The sequence below is a fragment of the Silurus aristotelis genome, assembly GCF_946808225.1.
Source record: "Silurus aristotelis genome assembly, chromosome: 25".
Taxonomy (NCBI): Eukaryota; Metazoa; Chordata; class Actinopteri; order Siluriformes; family Siluridae; genus Silurus; species Silurus aristotelis.
The window spans coordinates 5,463,815-5,488,301 of NC_139598.1; the positions used below are offsets into that span (position 1 = coordinate 5,463,815).

The window sequence follows — 24,487 nt, forward strand, 5'->3', positions numbered from 1 at the left end:
ACAAGGCCTTAGAGGCCACCACACTTTAGGTTGAGTGAGCAGTGACCCCGAAAGGTCCACAATCCACCAGCTGAGGGTCTGCTTATCCGCAGGCAGACCCTTCTTATACAGACCATAGCAGAAAACAGCTGATATTTTTCACAAGGCAGTTCTGTGGATGTATTTGTCACACACCCGATTAAGCTTCTCCTGTTTGGGGGCCTAAAAAGGAGTAGGATAGAATGCCTGGAGCACGACTGGTTGTGGGGCAACTGAGGCCACCTTGGGGACATTGAGGGCACGCCTGGGGCCCTTTTCATAGACCTTGGGCGAAGCGGCCATTCATGACCACTCTCAGAGGAGCCAGAGCCGCATTCACACACTTCATAAAGGTGAGGGGTGAGAGTGTCTGTCGACTACCATATTAACGGCGTCACCAAACAGGCCAGTTGGCTTGACAGGGGCATTCATGAGAACGGCTCTGTCCCTGTTGGAGAGATCAGACAGGGTCAGTCAAAGATGCCTCTCAGCAGCCACAAGGGCTGACATAGACTGCCTATGGCCATAGTGGTCTCCAGGTCTGTAGAACAACACAGCTCTAAAATGTCATCTCTCCTTTCATCTCCCTAATCTATCTCTTTAAGCTGGTCTGCCTGGTACCCTTGCAAGACCACCATGGTGTGCAAACAGCCTCCAGCTTGACCCACCGCTGTATAAGCTTTGCCCACCAAAGCCAATTAGGTCCAAAGAGGCTTGGTGGGCACCACCTGGGCTTTCAGGTGCAATGCAGCACTAGGGGAGAGTCAGCCAGCGTCTCTTCAACCTGGAAAATCATCCCATAACCACACTCTTTCACACTACGTCAGAGTAGAGGCGGGCCGAATAAGGGCTAAACCAGGACCTGGACACCTTTGTGCAGATCCAAGAAAAAAGCAGGCCCCGGCAGTGACCTGGGTCGCAGGAAGTGCTCAATAAATGTATTTAACGGACTCCTGTGTCTTTGCTGACCAAGCAAATGTTGATCTTGGACTCTAGTATACGAGTAACTACCTCCAAGAGCTCCTCAATTTGGACTGAATATGGAGGCAAGTCCATGGGTTCATCCAAAATGGCCTCTGCCTCAACCCCTTTCTCAGAGGAAGATAGGTTGATCTCCGCACCCTCTTCACAAGAAGAAGAAACGACCAAAGGGCAGACTTTCAAACCATGTGATAAGGTGCTGGAACTGGCTGGTGAGGAAGGAGAAAGAGACAAGCCCATCTCCATTCACTCTGCCAGGTCCATCTGCAAACCCCATGACCTTAATCGCAGAGAGGCCAGAACCTTAAAAAACAGTCGCAAGGGCACCCTCCTGGATGAGCGAGATGGAGCGTACGCAAGGACATGCATCCGCAGTGCGAGCAATCGGCTTCCTCAAGAGCTGACCGAGCATGCTCTACTCCCAGACAAGCTACACATAGACTACTACCACCTCCTAAAAACCCCATCCCCCCCTCCCGGTATAAAGGAGGAACATACAGCCTAAAAGTCTGCTTGCTTTTATTTGCTTGCTTTTCCATTTCCTGATTTTTTATGACTTACCGATACTTACCTAATCTTATAAATGTGTCAAATAAACACACACAGAGTGCTTTCTGAACAAACAGAATGTTGGCATGTGCTTTTATAGTTCCTGATTGTGACGTCACCCCGCCGGTCACTTCACGGTTTTTCGTTAGACTGATTACACACGTCGTTCAGAGCGTGGTCAAGAGGAGGAGTTCCCAAAGTGTTGTTGACGCAGTTCGAGTTCCCGAAGGGGATCATACAGTACAGCTGTGCTAACATTTAGCTAATATTATTTAGCAGCAGTAGCTATATGTTTTTAAATAGCTAGCCTTTAAGTAAATAATGTGATGTACATTGGAACCCACTTATCTCGACCTCGGTTAACTCGACAACCCTATTAACTCGACGTTTTTGAAGTGGAACCGCCAAATTCTCGCTTTGTCTAAGCATTTTTTTATCGGTTATGCCGACTTTTTTATGTCGCCGCACCCTAATATCTTGAGCACAAGGGGGGGGGAATTTGCCATATAACGTCAGTTATGTCGATCGGCACTGTGCAGCCGCAGAAGAACTTGCGAAAGTGGCGGAAAGATCAAGCCTTACAGATGCTACAGGTGTTGTATTGTATACTGGTGAATCTCTGCTGTTAGTTAGTGCACATATGCCTTTTGTTGTTAAATCTTATGCGATGAATGGGAGGCGAAAGCCGCGCTTGGTAGGAGCGCGGTGCGGAACGTGGGATGAGGGGGATCGGGGGGAATCCGCGATGCGCTTTGGGAAGAAAAGCACAGCCGTTGAGAGAGTGCCGGTGGGAAGGCACGTACCAGGATACGCATGAGCGATAATAACGACCGCCGTGAACCAACATATACCAACAATAACGGACAGTGAGAGTGTGGAAGTTAAAATAGGAGCTGGTGATGAGTGCTAAACAAGCACCATATGTGCGCGATTAAAGCCGGGAGCTTCAGAGTAGGCGGCCGAGAAAGCACGCTAAAGGGGGCGTGGCAGGTGGATTCCTGACAGTTAACAAACATGTACTGTATGTATTTTTATAGCATGCCTTCATCAAACAAATCGCGGCAACGCTGTTGTGTAAAAAAACCTCTCCAAAAACACGTGCATGCACATTCTCATTTATTAACGCACATCATGTACATAAAGAAATTTTAAGCACGTTAATATATTGCCGCCATATTGATTTTCGTTTATCTCGATCATCGGTTATCTCGATGCTGTTTGGCAACCCCGTAGGACATCGACATAACCGGGTCCCACTGTATTTGTAAAATGAGATACTATAAGTAATAGAATTATGTTGTTAGTTAAATTGTTAAGTATTTTTATAGTTAGTGGTATCTTTATGGATAAACATGTTTGGGGGCAGGGTATGAGGCATTACTTCATGACCTGTTGAGATCATTTTGCCCTATAACACATTTGTACTATGTAATCTCTGTGCACAAAAATGTGATGATCTAATCAAAATACCACCCTATATGCCCCTGTATTTGTCACTGACTCAAAAAAATGTTTATAATTAAAGAACCTTCAGCACTCTTTTTGGAGCACACCGGAGGCCCGTTTCATTCACTGATTCCCGGAGAATTCTCCGACCATGAGGCAAAGCTCCCTGTTGTCAGAAGTTGGGAAGTTTATGAATTGTTTTCGCCGCTAATGTATCTGCATCCTGGCCTCTGTGAGCTCAGCAGTAATAATTAAAGACACACCATTTCACCAAACCACATTACTCAAGGCTTTATACAGACTTTGAAGCCTTAATGGAAAACAGCTACAGTTAAGACTGGTTCAGCATGTTTATTGTGTCTGGACAAATTGCAGTAGGATTCTGGCTCTTGCACTGCATTACAGAGCAGCAATCAGTCAGGAAATCACTGAGGAAGAGAAGAGATTATCAGTGGCTGCGGGTTTGAAGACGCTGTCATGGTCGTTTCGTGACAGAAAACAAACCGAGCCTTGTGGGATTAGAGGCATTTTCTCGGAAGTTTGCTTTCTATATTTATAGTGGTTGTATGTTGACGTTTCAGTTGCAGTCATTCAAATCTCTGCTTTTACTAGCATTCGGTATATAAAAGCAGTAAATAAATAATTACCTGCATACATCTTGAATTATTCATTACAAGGCAAAATGAGCATACCTGAAAAAAATCCACTCTGTATGAATCTGTATATTAATCTTTATATTTATTAATTAACTTGTCTTCACAATGACTTACTGATTCATATGTGATTTTGTTTTTTATTTAAGGCACAGGCAAATTCAAAACCATCCATCTATCTAATGCACAGAGAAGTAGATGATAGAACAGAATCTTTAAAAAATAAATAAATATAGCAAAATATAATAAAGATAAATTTAGACTCTGTGTGTGTGTGTGTGTGTGTGTGTGTGTGTGTGTGTGTGTGTTTATGTTAGTCTAAAATATAATGCCTGCAGCAATTGAAGCCAGGTGTGCATGATTAGAAGTCACTTTGAATGTAGACATGACAAAGTGTGTGCTATGAGAAATGTAGCCTGGGCGGCCGTGTTTGCATAATGCATTGTGTTCTGGGAGATGTAGTTCATAGATGTTAATTGGGTTGATCTGATAAGTTAACTTTTTTCTATATATTTATACTTTTCCAGCCATATGTGGTTCTTTCCCAAACTGGATGGACTAGAATAAAATTTTTCATTTATAATAAAAATCATCTATTTTTTTTTTAGATTCTATAAACATTTTCCAGCACGACAATCCTGCTGTGCACAAAGAAAGCTCTTTGAAGAAATGGTTCGCATGGAAGATCTTGAGTGGTTTGATATAGAGCTCTGGCACTTGAAAACCTTTTGGGATAAATTACAAAGCTGCACCCAGGCCTACTCACTCTACTTTAGTACCTGACTTTACTAACACGTGCCTGAATGGGCACAAATCTTCATAACCACACTCCGAAATCTAGGGGACCATCTTCTTAGAAGAGTGGAGGTTATTATAACAGCAGATGGGGATTAAATGTGGAATGGGATGTTTAAACACCTTTATACTGCACTACAAGGTGTCTCCAAAGTTGTCACGCATATGGCACATTTATACTTTTCAGCAGAGTATCTTCCAAAATCACAGCGATTTTTATCTCTCCAGCGATGTTCAATACAGTTGAAGTCTGGGCTCTGGCTGGGACACTCAAGGACATTTACAGAGTCATCCTGTAGCCACTCCTTTGTTATCTTGGCTGTGTGCTTGGGGTCGTTGTCCTGTTGGAAGATTGACCGTCACCCCGGTCTGAGGTCAAGAGCACTCTGGAGCAATTACGTCTCTGTACATTGTTGCATTCATGTTTCTCTCACTCCTGACTAGTCTCCCAGTTACTGCCGCTGAAGAACATTCCCACAGCATGATGCTGCCACCACTATGCTTTACTGAAGGGATGGTATTGGCCAGGTGATGAGCGATGCCTGGTTTTCTTCAGACATGACGCTTGGCATTCAGGCCAAAGAGTTTCTTATGATCTGAGAGTCCTTTCGGTGCCTTTTTGCAAACACCAGGTGGCATGTGCCTTTTACCTAGGAGTGGCTTTTGTCTTCCCACTTTACTATACAGGCCTGATTGGTGGAGTGCTGCAGTGATGGTTGTTGTTCGGAAAGATTCTCCACTACACAGAGAAATGCTGGAGCTCTATAAGAGTGACCATTGGGTTTTCGGTCTCCTCCCTGACTAAGGCCCTTGTACCCCAATCGCTCAGTTGTAGGAAGTGTCCTGGTGGTTCCAAACTTCTTCCATTTACAGATGATGGAGGCCACTGTGAGTGAGTGTCTTATTGAGACCTTCAATTCTGCAGAAATTTTTCTGTAACCTTCCCCAGATCTGTGCTTCGTTATACAATCCTGTCTCGGAGGTCTACAGACGTGGAAAAAGTAAAAAAGTGGAAAAAGTGAAGCGCTGTGAAAACTTTCCGGATGTACTGTAATTCCTGATTAATGACGATGATGATGATGATGTACAGGATGTGGTGTTTTCCACCACCAAGATTCCTTCAGTTTTCTGTAGTCATGTATAGAAACAACACACTCACATCTGAATGGTTTTTTCCTCACATAAAGGCAAAATGAAAACCGAAAGACTTTAGAGCTTTAATACATGGGTGTGTTTGTAGGAGTGTAGTTAGGCTTAAAAAGAGCCATTACAAACAGAGAACAGAAAGAATAGAAGGAATGAAGTGTTCTTTGGGGTTTGCTGGTAACAACCAAATCTCCCTCTTTTAGTTTTTTATCCACCACTTCATCTCGCTTTCTTGTGTCTCCTCATCTTCTCTATTTGCAGGATTATATGCTTCCTTAAAGGCTAGTCAAAACAGAATTAGCCGGATTTGTTATGGTTTAGCCCTTCATGTGATGACGCAGACTGCCTCAAAGACATACTCACTGAATCCAGGGATTACTCAGTTCAAAGGTCAAATGGGCTTCTTTTTTTCTTTAATCATAGACAGTCTGATGTCTTAGTCTAATTGCATATGTTCGATAAAGGAACATTTTCAGGAGTGTAGCGTTTTCTACATTTCCGAATGTTTAATATTTAAAAAATACTATAAACTAAGTTTATACTCAGGGCATGTTGGTAATATTACACAGGCACAGCCATGGTACTCTCAGCGATTACCTGGTTTTACTGTGAAATAGTCAGTAATGCTTCATGCTTAGGAAATTTCTTGATCTAGACATGCTTATATTAAATTTACCTCCGAAGGAATTCCTGTGTAAAGAATTATGCTTTAGGAGAGAAAGTGACAAACCCAATGCTTTGTGAAAATGATGGTGATTTTATAGCTGATAAAATAATACATACATGGAAATGGGTTTAAAATGTTTATTCAACCTGGAAAAAAGACAGCTTTCCCAAGGTATGTGCTTGTAGTAGATCGCTTTGGAGCACAGCACCACCTAGTGGATATTTTTGGTTATTAACGTTAGACAATTACAACGCTATTTTTTTTACTAGAATTTCAGCAAGATATCCATAATTAACTTATTTTAATCTAATGACTAATAATCAGACATAATATAGACGAGCATTTATTTGTGCTTTTGTTATGAGATAAACAGATGTGTGTGAATGTTTTAGTTAAAGATATTTTTATTTCTGATTTCATTTATAGTTATGCAGCTGTAAAGCAATACAGCAATAACAGCTAAAAAGTCTGTGTACCTTGCATTCATTTGGTTTTTGAAAAACAAAATGTGATTCATGGTTCCTTTACTGCTTTTGATTTTATGCTGAAAGCAGAAAATAAGTGAAAACTGTGTTATTGTTGTTGAGCACGCAAACAATAAGTTCCATAATGAGTGAAGATATTTCACGGGAATGCATTGTAAGAAGAGAACATGTGTAGGACTCATATTTTCTGTCAGTCTCCTGTTGCTGTTGAAAGGCAAGTAGTGATTCATAATTTCTCTGTGCGAAACCAGAACATTTAGGCGAAGCAATTGATGGATTCCACGCTGATGGTTGGCTTCTGGGTTGTACCACAAATTTTAAAGTAAAATAATATGATGCCAAGAAACTACAGACGAGGCGTGTTTTGAATATTTTACATTTATACCCAAAAATTTTTCTTCATCATTTGTTTTTCATTTTAAATTAAAAAAAAATAATTATGAACACAACCTACATTGACCAATAAATGTGTATTCATGATAAGGTTTAGCTTTAAGTAAAGTGCTTTAGTGTTGCTTTCATAAATAATCCTTTAATAGTCCTAAACGTTGAATCTTCTACCTGTGCTACAAAGTCATCAGTTTCCACAAATAGAAAAGGAATAGGTTTAGGGTTTAGGTTCTTGGCTGCTGGCTGTATAGTCAGGAACTAAGGGCAGGATTTTTTGTTTTAATTAATACTGCATTTAACATTTATTTTTAAAAAATGACATAAAAAGAACAGTTTATGTCACATACTGGCACAGAGAACACAGTGGTAAACTTCATTTTGCTGTATAATAACATAATTATTTATCAGTAGGTTATGTGTTACAGGTGAAAGTGTGTTTTTTTTATACCTCCCTACAGATACTGGTCTTTAAACCCACTCAAACTAACACTCTACAATGCATCAGCATTCAAGAGGTTAGCATCCACTCAGAGGATTAGCTTTGGTTACTATTTTACATTTGTCTCCTGCCTTTGATTTCACTGCCTTCAAAGCTGACAGAGTTTTCACCTGCTAGCTTTGGTCTAGTATTTACTTGATTGGCTTTGCTTAATAGACTCAAGCATATTATAAGATCTGTGAAAGGAATTTAGGTTGTTTATATTGAAAGAGTACTTCTGGTTTGTACATGATAGGAAGTCTGGACAATATTCAGTCTTTGCATACAAGACAAATAGTCAACCTATTCACAAATGTAGTTTCCCCAAACTTTATAGACATCCTCATTTTTTTTAGAGTGTTATAAAACGGTCTAAACGACCTGTAGTGGAGGAATTATTTATGTTCTCTGGGACCATTCCATCCACGGCATCTGATTCGTCTTGATTTCTCGTGTGTAAAGTATTGTAGTAGACGATCAGCAATCCCAGTCCCATCAGGTTAGACATTAATATGAAAAAAGTAACGGGTAAAAAAAAGTCTGATTCTGCAGTCCTGGGTAGGAACAAGAAGAGTAAAAGAGGAGCTGAGAAGTTATGTAGCGTGCTCATAACGTAATATACGCTCATCTCTTTTTTGGTGTTCTTTCCTTTTATGTTGAAAAAGGTGAAAACGAGAACAACCCCGACAATACTGCGATAAAGCTCCTCCATACACAGTGACGTGCAGAAATTGGTTTTTACTACGTGAGCCCACACGGTCGTTACTAGCCAGATGAACACTAACACCAGGATGTTCCAGGGGGTCAGCATGATGAAAAGTGTGAGGCTCAGAATGCGGGCGGTGATCGTCAAGATTTTATAAAGCAGGTAGACGGCTGTCGGAATTCCACGCGGCATTTCTTCTGTGTTGGGGAGCGATCTGCGTAGACAGCGCCAGTAATCCACGGTGCACCAGGCTACATTTAGAAAGGACACGACCATGCTAAGATCTGCAAGATAAGCAGAGTTTAGTGACTGATAGAATTTTAAAATGAAAACCTTTTGTTTGGTACTTGCTCTGTATTTTTTACACCCTGTCTCAGGTTAGTAGTGTGTAAACTTTGGGAAATATTGTGTTATGCCATATAGTGTAGTCAGTGGCCAACACACTTTCTCTGCTGGTCTGAACTTTCTAAGAATCATTGACATTTGCTTACTTATATTTTTGTCTCTGAATATGTATTAAATTATTCCCAATAGTCTTTCCTCTATAGAAGAGTTTGTTGATGTTAACTGAGAGAAAAAAGTGATTTAGTTGTATATATAAAAAACAATGAAAAGAAAAGAAAAGAAAAGCTTGACATCGTGAGTAAAGGTCAACCAAAACAGTTTAAAGCGAATGTTAAGCTTTTTCATGAACCATTTATACTTTTGCGTTTAATTTCGTGTAAGATTTGCACAAAAGTACACAATCTGCCTTCATTTTAAAGCCCCAGGAAACCGTAATGCACGGAACAATTGCACAAAAAAGCATGGGAAACCCAGGGTCATTTTATGAGGTAAATATTGATGCTTCCTCTAGATATAACATATGCAGTGGGTGCATCATGGGTGGGTTCATCATGCTGACCCCCTGGAAATGCAGTGAAAGAAGACTTTGTGTTGATTGCATGAGATACCTGTCTGTGATGCAGTGCTCTGTTATACTGCATTTCTGTATAACGTTGATTGTTTCTAAAGATATGTTCTCACGATGACGGTATTAAGAGGCGGATTGATTCAAATAGGACACCACTGAATGTCTAGGTGTGAAACGCATGGCCTACCACTGAATACACTATGAAGATGAGAAAAATTGAACAGAATTGCAAAGAAATAAGAGAAAAAGTAAGAACCACTTAGCTTGCTCTGTAAAATTAAATACAGGATATATTACGCACTGTTGCATTCTGAAGATTTCAAAATGGCAGCCACATTTGGCTGAGACAGCAATTTCTGTTTAATGTTATGTTTAGGTTATCTATTAAGATTTATACCTTATTTATCTGTATGCTAATACAAAAAAGCTAGCTTTAGTAAACTGTACCTTAGTTTTTCACATTTATGTTTAATTTATTCCAATCTCTCTCGGTTTTTTTTGCCCTACCTGGATGAATATTGATATTTTTCATGTTATGATTTATTATTTTAATCTCCTACATAGTTAATGTGAGCTGCATGTAAGCAGTATAGATACATGAAGGAGATTTGGGGGTTTTTTACACAGTGTTTACATTTTATTTATTTTTGTCTTTCTAATTTCTTTATATTTGTATATATGGTTATGATTACTAATCTACATTGAATCATAAAGATGACTCACACTGTAGTTTGGAGGTGCGTTGGTGCTGCAGCATGATGAATGTCTGCAAAAGGAGCTGGGGAACGCTCTCCAGAAATGTCTCCATCAGCCTCAGCATGCTCAGATCAGCCGCCAACCCAAACAGCTTCATCTCGTTACTCGGCTCATTACCGGAGTGTGCCCTCCATACGCAACCAAAGCTCTTCTTCAGCAGGTCATAATATCTATGGGAAAGAAGTAGTGTAGACACTGTGAAGGAAGAGAGATGATCTATCACTCAGCACACGCTCAACTAAATTATTTTCTGGCGTAAAGGGGATAAGAATTGGGGAATGTCGCATGTACAGTAGGGCTGAGGTCAGAGTTCTGTAGAAGGCAACCCAAGATCTTCTACGCCAACCCATGAAAAGCATATATTCACACAGTTTGCTTTGTGAATAGGGGCATCATCATTATAGAACAGGTTTGGGTCTCCAAACAACCTCTACTTCAAGTAAAGTGAACATTTAGCGTTACCAGTGGCGGATAAAATAATGTGCTTGAGTTAAATTAAAGATACACTTGATAAAATATGACTCCAGTAAAAGTAAAAGTGCTCCCTTTAAACTTTCACTAATCTAAAACAAGTTAAAAACAAAGCGCGCTCTACCCTGATTGGTGGTTTGAAGGAACGAATAATTTTGCAAAATGCAGTTGAATAAAAATTAGGATATTTGACATTGAAATTGACTGAAGTTGAAGTAAAAGTTTCCCCAAATGGAAACACTTCAGTAAAGTACAGATATGTGAAAAAGCTACTTAAGTACCGTGTAACAGATTACATTTACTTTGTTACTGACCACCACAATGTTACCAAATCCAAATACATCCTATACAATTGTCTGCCTCCAGCTTTGTGGTTATCATTTTGGGGAGAACCAAATATAGCTGGAAATTTTAGGTGTCACAATATTTTTGTCTATCTAAGCAACTTTGGAAGCTGATATGTTTAAGCAGAATGTACAGATGAAGAGGTGAGCAAGCTGGACAGACTAAAGTATTTAAGCTCTGCTGCATCAGTATGTAGTTGAACAGCATTGCGGGCATTGTAGAAAACATGCATCATACAAACATGGCCACTTTGGCTACACTTCTCAAAGCACACACACTTCATCATGTCCTCCGTCACTGTGACTTCTAATCTTGGACAACTGGCTTCATCATATGGCTGGAACAGTCAGGTGTGTGAATAATTTTGTCCATATTGTGTAATCTAGCAATATGTAACCAGGAATGGAACTGCTGCTAATATGTGTACATAAAAGTATCTGTTGTTTCATTCCATTCATATTTCAGTGATGGCTTTGTTGTTCTGGTTACCAAGTTTCAGTTAAGTAAATAAAGGTGTCTATAAACTGAAGCTCAACCATCTGCAATCTCTGCTATTGAGCTATAAGAGTTATTAGTTGTGTTGCTCAGGATTTTACTTTCTGTAGCAGATTGTGTGACTCTCTGGCTCACTGTCCTTTCATCAGTTTAATCAGTAACTCAGCATGTCATATCTTTAAGGCATTGGTGATGGTGATAGGATAGTGCTGAGATTTTAAAATGATTCACATGCCTTTCCTTTAACTTACACTGTAATTCACGTAGCACGTACATCTGAGAATGAAAGAATTTGTGAGCAATTGGCATTGAATGAAAATACAATACAATCATGTATGTAATCCAAAACAATGATGCCTTAATGTTTGAAGCTTCACATGAATTTCTTTGGGGTTTTTATAATAATGAGTGTCATACTGTTCAATTTGTCCAAACACAGATTTCAGCCTGACATGAAAATTTACCTGGTGAAGAAGCCCATGTGAAGCAGATGGAGCAAGCCCATATGTGTCGTGCTCGTTTTTTTGTTCTCCGCCTCACCTTCATGATCATCTCTAAACCAAGAGTAGCTGAAAATTTGAGTGCACAGAGATCCGATGAGAATAAATGATAGAGTCAGGGCAAACCAGGTGTATTGTCCTTCCCTAAAATACTGCAAGCTCAACAAAAAATCGGATACAATATCCACCACGGAGAATATGAGTCCAATCAAAGTACAGATCCAACGGAATCTACTAAATGCCATGGCTTTCATGTCAGAGGCATGCTCGGTGAACATCCATGGTTGGGTGGTCCCCTGGTTTTGTTATTGCAGGATATCCAGACTACATTTTCAGCTTCATAATCTGAACAGAAACAGTGTTAATGTTAGACAGGTAGAACAGAGTAACAGGCTGATTGTAATGTTCTTGTCAATTGTAACTCACCGTGACTAATCACTGAACTTTGCTCTTTCGAGTATTAATCACTGATTTAAAACTGTGCTAGAGTTCAGCATATAGTTTGCAATAAATCATAACGTAATCTCCGTGTGAAGCAGTAATCGTTCTCTAGGAAAGCAGCATTGAAAGGCACCTGTCTTGTAGTCCTTTGAGCACAGAAGGATCTCGATCCATTCACTAGCTGAACTTTCCATAAATTCATAACATACATAATCATCTCCTATACTATTCAACAAAAATATAACCTTTGTATCCGTATAACCAGTGTAACCGTGTACTGTTTTGTGTAACCAATATACAATATATAAATATATAAGTAAATTAGATTTACTTTGTATCTTTTACAAACTTTTGCATCTGAAATCATATATAAAATAGGTAGGAAAAGTGTTTACCGTAAAGGGCTCCCACGCACTCCTTCATCCCAAAACAACTGCCATGCTCAGTTTCTCTGAATGTCTGTGCCTTCTCATAAGAGGAGATCACCACTCCCTTTGGTGTTTCACTGTGCCAGAATCACAGTGTGACGTAAGATTCCCACACACACCCCAGCACGACAGCATTCCAGCATTTACACGTATTTCTACCTAGTGGCTTATTATACAGTAGTATAGATAGTACAAGACAAAATGGCGCTATGTTGCAGTTAAGTCAAAAGGTTGAAATTGGACATTTGTACAAGTATGTGAATGTAGGTGTGTGCATGGTGCCCTGAAATGAACTGGCTTCCTACTGTGAATTTTTATTTACATAACCCTGAACAGGTTACTGAAGACGAATAAATGAATAAAAGTTTGAACAAAAACAGCAATAAACTACTTCCTGCAGTATAAACTTCCTCAATGTTCACGCATGCCATCTGCCATCTACTGTACTGTTCAGAACAATATCATATAAAATACTTGAAAAATGACAAGCCCAGGGGACAATTCTGAAAGTGGAATCTTTAATGTTTTGATTTTCCATCCTCATTTAGCAAATTCTGTGGTAAAAGTTAGTTCTAATATACACAGATCAAACATTGCATTACACCCAGCTGACAAATTTCGTGTAGGTCCCCTTTGTGCCACCAAACAGCTATGACCCATCAAGGCATGCGCTTCACAAGACCATTGAAGGTGTGCTGTAAAATCCAGCACCCAGACATTAGGAGCAGATCCTTTACTTGGAAGTTGCAAGGTGCAGCTTTTATGGATCATATTTGACTGTCCATGTGGAAAAGCAGGGCACATTATCCTGTTAAAAGTGGCCCTTACCCTTATGGAATACATTACCTTGAAGGGGTGTACCCAAACTGCACTGATGTCTGGGCAGTTGGAACGTGTCAAATTAATTCATTCATACATTCATTTTCTCCCACTTATCCACGTGTCAAATTAAAAACCACATAAATGCCAAGCTTCAAGGTTTCTAAGAAGAACATGACCCAGAGCCACTGCCTCCACTCTCTTACCTTTTACCCATAGTGTACCCTGATGATGTTTCTTTCCCCAGTGTGAGACACATTGTAGGCAGCCCCATACACCACAAACTGTGATGTACTCTGTGTCCTGACACCCGTGTATCAAAGCCAGAATTAGCCTTTTCATCAGTTCGTCCTACAGTAGTAGTAGTGCATGAATAAGCCTTGAGTGCACATGATCCTTTTGCTGATCACTGCTTGTCCTTCCTTGAACCATTTTATGCTAGGTAATAACCACCTCATACCTCAGACCTTTCATTTTGGAGCTACTCTGACTCAGTCATTTGGCCGTCACAATTTGGACCTTGTCAAAAGCTTTCAGATCCATATGCCAGTTTTTCATTACCTCCAATCTTCCATATCTTGAAAACAATCGTCAATTTAATAAGAAGATTTGCATTTTTCATGTCACCTGTCGGTAGTTTTAAAGTTGTGGCGGATAAGTGTATTTTATAATTATATATATTTTGTAGATGTTATAACTCGTGATTACTCGAAGTACATCTACATAGTTAATAAACATTTCGAACAAAAAGATACCATAAACATACCGAATATTGTTTGCATTCCACTCAGTGTGATGTGTTTATTTGTATGGGATCTGCTGTAGCTACAAGTCCATGCCATCCAGCTGGTTTTGTGCTAACAATATTCACTCTATTCTTGATTCAATTTAGTCTGAGGTGTATTGTACGCCATAAAACAAACGCATGTGATTTTCACATGAGGTTTGAAATACAGCCGGAAGCATAGCTCCAGAGACATTTATCACTTCAATAACAGATTATTATATTATTATACTTACCTAAACCTCGTGAAAGGAAAACTATCAGAAATGTTTTCTGACTGATAAAGCTCAAAATGTTTTCATTTACTCACTTGGATGGATCAATGCTTGGAAATATGCCCATTTTTATTTTTTTTTTTTATTTTGCAACTCTGTATATGAAGCCTCTGTGTTCTTACAGGATCAATTACCATGGTCTGACTTTTAGGTACTTGGTCCAAAATAATAAAAGAAATTTAAAGTTTCAACAGATGCCATGAGATATTTCGTGCCATGTCTAGTTCTGTAATATAATCATATAATTCCAACTATATCTTAAAGGTGTAATTATTTTTTTTTTTTACCTTTTTTTGAAACCCAGCTATTTAGATTAACACCTTTTTTTATTTCAAACTGCATATACACTATTACACATTATTATACAGATAGTTTTTTACTATTAAGATCAGGTAATATACAGACACAGTACTTGTTAAATGAGATTATACTATACTAGTATAAAACCATACTAATTGCTGGTTTGAAAAGAATATCTCATGTTACCTGGCCACATTTACATTTATGTCATTTAGCAGATTCCTTTATTTAGAGTATATTTAGAGTGTTTTGCTTACACTTTTTTGCCTTCTGGTGTGAATGTGTATCTTGCAACATACATCTCCTTCCTTTCTCCCAGGAATACAGAAGTCCTAAGAGGCCATGCATTATAATTTTAATTTTATTTAATTTTCATGCCCTATTTCCCTTTCCCTAAGTGGTTTTTCCACTTGTCAGGCCGCCATTGTAAATAAGAACCTGTTCTTAATGACTTGCCTGTAAAAATAAAGGAAAACAACAACAACAACAATTTCTCGTGATCGCAAAAGGTTATGGTTATGACCCATGATGCTGCGATGATGCTGCCTCTACAACATGCTCTTGTACCGAATACACATAAAGACGATGTACTGATCACTATGAAAAAATGTGTTATGTCAAGATTACGAGAAAATGAAGTCGTGGTAACGATCACGAGAAAACAAGAAAAAATATATATTATAATCTGTGGCCTCTTATGACTTACGTAAAGAAAAAGAATGGATAAACAGTGATTCTTCTGGACTGTCAAAAGCAAACATGAGAGTCCAGAGCACTAGAGCAACCTTCCTCCCAGCCAACAGGGTGCAGAAGTGAGTTAGATCAATCTGCAGCAGAAGAAAAAAAAAGAGAAGGAGCTTGGATAGAGAAGTGGCTTTAGTGTTGTTGGTGGGACTGTGAGGTGAGGTTCTGTCTCTGTTTCCGAAATTGGCCAGGAAAAGTTTCTCCAGCATCATGGGAATCAGAAAGAAGAACAACAAAACTCCTCCAGTCCTGAGCCATGAGTTCATCATTCAGAACCATGCAGATATCGTGTCGTGTGTGGCCATGCTCTTCCTGCTGGGACTCATGTTCGAGGTGAGGACAAAAAAAAAGAGATTAATGGTAGTCCAAATCTCAGGTTCCGACCCATGCACAGGACAGGAATGGTGCAATGCATGATCCTAGGCTTGATCTCAGGAGCCGCTTCACTTTAATGCATGAAGAAATGATGATTATGTGGTGGTGGTGGGGGGGTGCTTTATTTTACACGTTCATGTGTGTGTGTGTGTGTGTGTGTTTGTGTGTTTTACACACCCCCCACTTTTCCATTCTCGCACGTGAAGTCACCGGCGCCGCGTTTCGCCGTGATTCGAGCACGCAGGCTGCGGCGGCTCGTGCGGCTTTTTTCCTCGCAGCTGCGCGTGCGGCGGGCTTTGACGGCTACGTGGCATTTCCTCCCGTGCGCGCGCGCTGTCACCGCGACGCTCAGCCTCGGCCACGTTAGCATTATTTTCACGCGCACGCGCGCACACACACACACACACACCGACGACGCGTTTTCCACGTGACCTCTTTCACTCCTCCGGCTTCCCTGGTGTTACGCCACCGTATCTTTCCGTCCTTTTTTTTTTTTTTTTTTTTTTTTTTTTACTTCTAAAAAAAGCGGTGCATCATGGGATACAGAGTTCTTTCTTTCTTATGGATTTTAGCCTCTAAAGTTGTATTAGAGCAGAGAGCACTTAAATGCATGCATATGTTGTATGCATATTACAATATTACATATGTTATGTATCTTCATATATGATGCACATAAGATAATAAAATATGAAATATATTATTATATATTTATTATAATATTATATAAATAGTGTGTGTATATATATATATATATATATATATATATATATATATATATATATATATATAATATATATATATATATATAATATATTGTAATTATTTATATATATATTATATAAAGAGCTCTAAATAGTATGAAATTGTATTTTTATATTTATGCTCCTGAAAGCCACATTGGTGTTTCACAGCTGTGTTTTGAATGCTCCTATGTTTCAGTGTTTTGCATGAAGGCATGAGGAAAAACACAATGTTGTTAAAAAGGAAATAAATATAATGATCAATAATTCAATTGATCATTGAATTATATAATAATAAATTGCGCTTGACCAATTAAATTCTCTCTAGAAAGAAGTCCCGCCCCTTTAGCAGATCCTGCTTTACAGTGGCATCTAGAATTTATTTTCTTGAAGGCATGTTGTTGACCCTGCTGCTCCCTCACCATCAGCAGCTCTCATGAGCTTACTTCCAACATGTACAACCTAATAATGGAATCTAATCTAACAAGAACCTCCGACAGAAGCCGTGACTCAGTGGGGAAATCCGTCGCACATTCCTCGCTGATTTCACTTTGAACTGTCATTTTCTGTTTGGTAATCTTCTGCATAAAGTTTGTAAAAAGTTAAACTAGTCTACAAGATGTATTGTGTTTATGAAGTCATGTTGAACAAGTTGCATGTCCTCTCCTGTGTTGCAGATCACGTCAAAGATCGCGGTTTTGTTCATAACGGTGCAATACAACGTCACGATAACAGCAAATGGTGAGTCCAAATAAAAGCGCTTGCTCACTACAGGATGTGGTCGATGCCTGCCTTTTATATATCCTAACATTTAATAAAACACCTTCTTTATCTGTTGGGCGTTTCTTTGCGTTCTCTGAATATTGACCAGGAATTTATGGATGGTTCAACTGGTACCGGGCCGCACAAAAGGAATACATACCATACATAATTCCTGGTTTATTTATCTGATTCTGAAATGTTTTATTTTGGAAAATTTCTGGATTCTCTCCACCACATCTGTTTATGACTCACTCCTTGATGCCTGTCATGATGCCTCGCTTACATGTCTTACCTCCATCCTCTACCTTCTTAAAGGGGCTGCTCCGATTGCTAACACATAATACATTATCGCTTAATTGAAATCCCCAAGCGAGCAAAATAAACAAAAACCAACACTGTGGATTCACATTTATTATTATATTTAGGAAATACCAGTTTTTATGCCAGACGCATCATTTTATTTTGTTGTATTTATCCACCACACCTTAAAGACCGGTCCGTAAAAATATTGTCTGACATTAAACTGCTCCGTGGCACAGAAAAGGCTGATGTGGAAGACTATGGTTCTGCATGAACAAGCTGGTTGCATGCAACCAAATCTACAATCTACAGAACAAACGCAGAAGCGACGGCAAAGGCATGGAAGAGATGGATATATCGGTGAACAAAATCGAGCTCTGCAAAGAGCAGCTCTCTGCCGACTCGTAAAATCATTTCTCAAAAGACGCATGTTACTACTGTGTGTAACGTGAGATATAATTGTAAGTCAGTCCGAATAAGAGCATTCGCCAAATCCCCTGATTTGTTATTGTAAATTATGAATACCATCGCAATAAACAACAAATAAAATTTTATGTGGAGATTTAACATCGGCCATGTTTTAAACCTTCCTGGAAAATATTTTTTGTGTGTTCTTATTGTTACTTAGTGAGCCGGATTTTCCGTGGTCCACTGAGACCTTATATGTAAGTGATCCAAAGCAGAAAGAGCTTTATATATGTTTGCACTTTTTTTTTAAAGTAAAATTTTTAAGTGCATTTAAGTGTTCATGAGGCAGATTGCCTGGGGGAAGAAACTTTTTGTGTGTCTGGCTGTCTTCGGTCCAGTACTTGGTGCTCTGTAGCATAAGTCCAAAAAGCACATGGCTTGGATTTGAGTGATCCAGGGTGATTTCTGAGCCTTTTTTCTCACCCTGGATGTGTACCGTTCCTGTAGAGTGGGCAGGGGGGCACCAATAATCCTTTCAGCCGTTTAAACCGCCCTCTGTAGTCTTCTGATGTCCGAATAACTATTAACAGCATACTATTTATTCTCTAAGTGTGTCTATAATCAAGGATTTAAAGAACACACTATCTCAAGAATATTTCGTTCTACCCAAGCTGACACATCTCCCCCTTTCTTCCCCTTCTGGTGCTCTTTGTTCAAATTTCTCTGGAGTCGTATTGCTCAATCCAAAGCCTGATAATGTTAGCGTTGGTCAGTGCGATAAGGCCTGGGCAGAGCTGAGCTTCCAACAGTGCTTCAAGGGCATTAAACTGTTTGGATTAATGTGTGACCTCTAATAGTTTGTGTGTTCAGGGTTCATATGTTAATACTCACACAGTTTGAGACTTTTTTATGGATTTATTTTAAGCAGATATTTAATAGTCTTTAAACGTGGCCAAAATAATAGAACCCTTTAGATATGGTGCTTTCGAAATGGGCTAGACTTTATCTTAACATGCTGTTTATTCATTCAATAAGTGACATTTTTTGTCAGAAATAAATTTGAGTAGATTTACCTGTTTAAAAAAAATAAAAAGGGGCGGGGGGGGGGATGTTTGAGTTCGCTTAGCAACCTTGTGATGTCTAGACATGTTGTAATTATATTTTTTATTTTCTGGTCCTATTTACCAGATTTCTGCTTCTGCTTTCCTCCAGAATGTAGTGTGTGACTGCTGCTTAAGTCAAATATATTATCAGCTATACTGCATTCCTGTGCTATATTATTGTTATATTCACTGACGTTCACTGAAGCTTGTTCTTTTGCCTCATGTCTGAGTCGTTACCTGATCCTCCATTACCTTAGTATTATATTATAGCGGTTCGAATCTCGCGGTCCCACTTTATCGCGATTTTCAATTTGGCACATAACGATTTTGTTTCTTGAATAGTCCAGATTTCAGTTCATCGTAAGAAATCAGTAGCATTACAAGAAACCGCAAGTTTCCGCTTATTTGTCGCTTGTAGTATCCTCTGACGTCACAAAAAGGGCGGAGTTGAATACTTACGTTAAAATAAAGAATGCAGTGATGTGTATCTTTGACTCGTCCCCTTTTATGGCGTCATAGGACACTTCAACCAATGAACAAGCAGAGAAACCATGCATAGGCTACGCTACAGTACTCACTATAAATGTGATTTCTACAAATGTACACCAAATTCATGTTTTCTGTGTGTGTTTAAAGAGTGTGAGAGGTTGATTTTATGGTTATACAATAAAATAAAGCATTTTTGGGACGCAATCCATTTATCGTGGAAGTTTTTCGCGGCCGGTTTTGCCACGTAACTACCACGATAAACGGGGGAGGACTGTATTGTAGTTAATTCAGTGGGCTGACAGCCTCAACACTATTGTCCTGTTTGTGTGTGTGTGTCTGGTCATCAGAAGGTGCCGAGGAGACGCCAGTGAATTATTTCCACAACGGCCTGAAGGATGTGGCCACCATCTTCTTCTACATGCTGGTGGCCATCATCATGCATGCCATAATCCAGGAGTACGTCCTCGATGTAAGACTTTATCTTATTATGCAGTAAATATAGGTCTGCATGTAAGAATGAGATACTGTATAAAAATCCATTAAAACCTTGTTGGTGTTTGATATAATTTAAATTTGGAGTCATACAAATGTGAATATTTGACACTTTTCCTGAAATACATTTTGTGTTTTTGTTTTTTCTGGTTCTTCTCCTTGATGCAGAAAATCAACAGGAAGATGCACTTCTCCAAAACCAAACACAGCAAGTTCAATGAGTCGGGCCAGCTCAGCACTTTCTATATGTTCTCATGCTTGTGGGGAACCAGCATTCTGGTTTCTGTACGAGTGCATTACAGTGTTTATTATTAATACTATCGTGTTTTTGAGGTTTGAACTGAACCATTTTCTTGATCTTGTGTGTGTAAAGGAGAACATCCTGTCGAACCCGGTCAGTCTGTGGGAAGGCTACCCGCACATGCTGATGCCGTAAGTGACCTTCTCCATCCATTAATAGAATAGTACAGGCAAGATGTTTGCCTCTTAAACTTTCACTGCTTTTTTATAATACCCAGCTTAACCAGACCACATTCACACTCATATTGCTATATATAACAAACTTTAGCTTTGTCTCTACAGAAATAAATATGTCCATGCACTCATAGACATGGGTGACAAATTGAAGGGAAAAGCAACATCGTAAGCTGTTGAGCCAACGGAATTACTTCAGAGCCCCTGGGCATTGATTTTGGAAACATACTGGTTCGATGAAAACCATCCTTTTGAAAAATATTTCCTGACCATATGTTTTGGTGATTTTAGAAAGGGCAGGCATATAGGTCACTCCAAAAACTCGTTCACAAGGGCTGTGGCCTGGGCACTGAAGAATAGAGTTTGCTTTACCTTTTCATTTCATCTAAGCTTGTGCATTGTGCCCAATTGATATGGGTGAAGTTATTCTGGAAAAGGCCACTCCCATCAAGATAGAGCACAAATAGCACAAATAATTCACGATTTAACTCGGACCACCAGACTCGTGTCTATTGCTGGACATGAGTTAATAGTAAATAGTGACAAATATCCCACCATTCGGAATTCAAATGACCATCTTCCTCATTCATATTTTGTCGGCAAGACTTTGCGACTTTAGGACAACAAGGGAAATTTTAGGAAATAATGGGGAGTAGCAGTTGATCACATATTTAAAATTGATGTTATATATTATTTGACTGGCCAATAGATTTCTCTTGTCCATATTGATTAGCATAGTCTTGGATATTATATATTTGAATCTCCTCCAAACTGTTTCCACAAAGTTGCAGCTCTGAATAACCGTGGACGTAACCAAATGAAAATTTCAGGAATGTAGCCGGCATCTTCCCTTCAAGTGACCTTTAGAATAAGTCAGTAAAAGTATACAGTCAATATATCAATGAAACAAGTATTGCAACATGCCATGTAACCAAGAATCTTGTTTTCAGGTTCCAGATGAAGTTTTACTACATCTGTCAGCTTGGTTACTGGTTCCATTCTCTTCCTGAACTCTACTTCCAAAAGATTAAGAAAGTGAGTATAGAAAGATTAGCAGTGCTTCTGCTTGTTTCCTGTCATTGTCGTGGGACAAAAGATTGTCCTCAGGGCGTTACGTGGTAAACGTGTTTTCTTGCCTTTGTTTTTAACAGGAGGACATTCCTCGCCAGCTGGTTTACATCACTCTTTATACCGTCCACATCGCGGGCGCTTACATCCTCAAGTACGAACAAAAATCCTATAAATGGAACTTCGAATTTTGTGTCAATTAGATTTGCCCATCTGCTTCCTCAGCAAAAGCCAAACTTTGTATGTAATATTAAATCAAAAACTTTGAATGCATTGTGTACTTTTATTTGTGCGTTTGCAGTCTGAACCGTCTCGGAGTGCTGCTGCTCGTGCTCCATTATTCCGTCGAGTTGCTCTTCCACGTGTCTCGTATCATTTACTTCAGTAACGAAGAGCGACAAGCAGGGTGAGTGGCGAAGAACGATAACCATTAAACGTATATTAATGCAATGTGGTACTCCTAATGACACTAGACAACCCTTTTACATAGTGAGGAGTTTTAAACTGAAGGACCTCCTATAACGTATGTCAATGACACGGTTAAAATACTGTAAGGATCTATCGTTTTACCTACGAGGATGTTGCCATAGAATTAGCTATTGATGCTGGTATAGCGTTAAAAGAACATCAAACAGTGTTTGAGGCACAAACTTCCTTTTTTTTTTTTTTTGCTTTGCCTTTACAGTCGTTATTTTTAATCTATCTTTATTTTTTAGAAATAAATCAGTTATATTGAAATGGTCATGTAAGATATTGTGTGTGTGTGTGTGTGTGTGTGTGTGTACTGTAGGTTCTCATTGTGGGCCATCCTGTTCGTCTTGGCCCGCTTGTTAACTCTGTCTCTCTCCGTCCTCACTGTGGGGTTCGGTTTGGCCGGAACTGAACGTCAGGGCCTCGACCTGGCCGAGGGAAACTACAACGTGCTGTTTGTGAGGTGACACAGGAACCATTTTTTTAATTTTTATATATATATATATATATCTCAACAAATGCTTTTTATTAGCTGTTTGTTTTCATTATCGATTGCATAATATGCATGTTTCTCTTTGATGGTGCGGCTTGGTGGGCCAGAGTGACCGTCCTGGCTGCGATCTGCCTCACTCAGGCCTTCATGATGTGGAAATTTATCAACTTCCAGCTGCGGCGGTGGAGAGAACATGCTCAGACCTCAGTGTCCTCAAAGAAAAAGTCTTCCTCCTCGAAGGGCAAGTCCAAGAAAGGTCGGTGCTGCTGCTTCTTTTTTTATCCCTCCCATATACAGTCACGTATCCGCATCCAGCCATAAACTCAAATTAGCATTAATAGCTGAAGCAAATTTGCGAGATCACGCAGCATACAGATTAATAACCTGTGTGCCAATGTCTTGTAGCCAACGGCGTGAACGGATCGCTGAGTGCCAACGGAGCGGATTCTCCCAGAGCCAGGAAGGACAAATCATCCTAAACCGATCCTGCTGTGCATTTCTTCTTCCCTCATTGCCCCCCTCTCCCTCTCTCTCTCCTGCTTGATCATTCCCAGCTATGCGCTTCGGTCCCTTTTTTTTTTTTTTTTTTTGAATTGCATTGCATTTTCCAGTTCTTACGCATCTGATTACACTCACCAGTATGCATGTGCCAATATTTTCATATCCCTATACATTGCTGGAACATTTCCTCCATGAGAGGACTTGCCTTCTTTTCAACAAATCTTGAAAGACCTTTTTTTTTTCGTGCTTCTTTACAAACAATGGATTTGTATATCGTGTCAGTAATGCTGCCTATTTTTCACAACTGTAATATATATAGATGTATTTTATAAGCCATTAAGGGCACATGCCTGCTCGTCAGGAAATCGGTGTGCTAAATCCGCATGCTGATAGCTGGGAAAAGTGCTGTGCACAGGCTCAGGAACTGCCCTATAGTCTTTTGGGCACAGTAGGAAAGTTACTTTATAAATGATAATAAAAAAAAGAAAAACTGCCCTTTATAAAGGTGGGTGCTGAATACTGTATCGCACAGAGCTGTCAGTTCATCACAGGAAGTGGGCTTTTTTTTTTTTTTTTTTTTTTCTTCATTCCCAATTGTCTGACTAAAAGGGGCCAAAAGCTGCACGTTTTAAGCAGCATTTTGCATTTCCCAGGATTCATCTGTGCCAACACATCAAGTGCCTGAATATACCAAATTTGTACAAACATTTCAACAGGTAAAATAATTATTAAAAAATTATATAGAAAGCAGTGTGTATTGTGTTCAAAGGTGCGGGTTGTCTGTCAAGATATCAAGGCCAACTATTTGTGTGTGTCCATTATTAGTTTGCGTTTGCTCATTTGTCCTGACCGCAGTAGTACCATTTTTAGAAAGTTAATTTAATTAGATACCTTAAGTCCTTATTAGCACTGCAGTGCTTGCATAGATGAAGAAAGAAATGTGTTTTGGATTTAGAAAAAAATCCAAAAAATTTTTTTTTTTTGGTTCCACAGATGTGATGAAACACCTAGGTAGATTGTAGTGTGCCTTTCCACCCTCATTTTCTTAAAAATTTATTTTGTTCTATAAAAGAAACCAAACACAATCAATAAAATACAATAGAAACTGTTTTTATTGAGGTTTCTCATTTCTTTATTTATTGCATTAGATGTGAGCGTGAATGGGGGGGGTGGCATCTTATTGACTTTACACACAGACTGGGTTGAGGAGCAGTTGATCAGGACCT

At 39.3% G+C, this 24,487-nt stretch overlaps 2 protein-coding genes across 3 annotated transcripts; one reads left to right on the top strand and one right to left on the bottom strand.

Moving 5' to 3' along the window:
- Positions 1–6,378: 6,378 nt before the first annotated feature.
- xkr9 (XK, Kell blood group complex subunit-related family, member 9) lies at positions 6,379–12,758 on the bottom strand. Of its 2 annotated transcripts, XM_083529666.1 has the most exons (4): positions 12,631–12,758; positions 11,759–12,139; positions 9,951–10,153; positions 6,379–8,598 (listed from the first exon to the last, which is right to left on the bottom strand). In XM_083529666.1, the coding sequence occupies exons 2-4, from the start codon at positions 12,070–12,072 to the stop codon at positions 7,961–7,963; spliced, it is 1,155 nt and encodes a 384-aa protein (XP_083385792.1). In that variant the 5' UTR covers positions 12,073–12,139; positions 12,631–12,758; the 3' UTR covers positions 6,379–7,960. The 2 variants fall into 2 exon arrangements, with proteins under 2 accessions (XP_083385792.1, XP_083385791.1); XM_083529665.1 differs by lacking the exon at positions 12,631–12,758 and having other exon boundaries at positions 11,759–12,199.
- A 2,911-nt stretch (positions 12,759–15,669) lies between these two features.
- Positions 15,670–24,008, top strand: tram1 (translocation associated membrane protein 1). The gene is made up of 11 exons (XM_083529663.1): positions 15,670–15,918; positions 17,378–17,441; positions 20,110–20,231; positions 20,423–20,539; positions 20,628–20,686; positions 21,679–21,763; positions 21,880–21,950; positions 22,098–22,202; positions 22,587–22,730; positions 22,868–23,016; positions 23,166–24,008. Exons 1-11 carry the CDS (start codon positions 15,796–15,798, stop codon positions 23,237–23,239), a joined length of 1,113 nt encoding a protein of 370 aa, XP_083385789.1. The 5' UTR covers positions 15,670–15,795; the 3' UTR covers positions 23,240–24,008.
- The last annotated feature ends 479 nt before the right edge of the window (positions 24,009–24,487 follow it).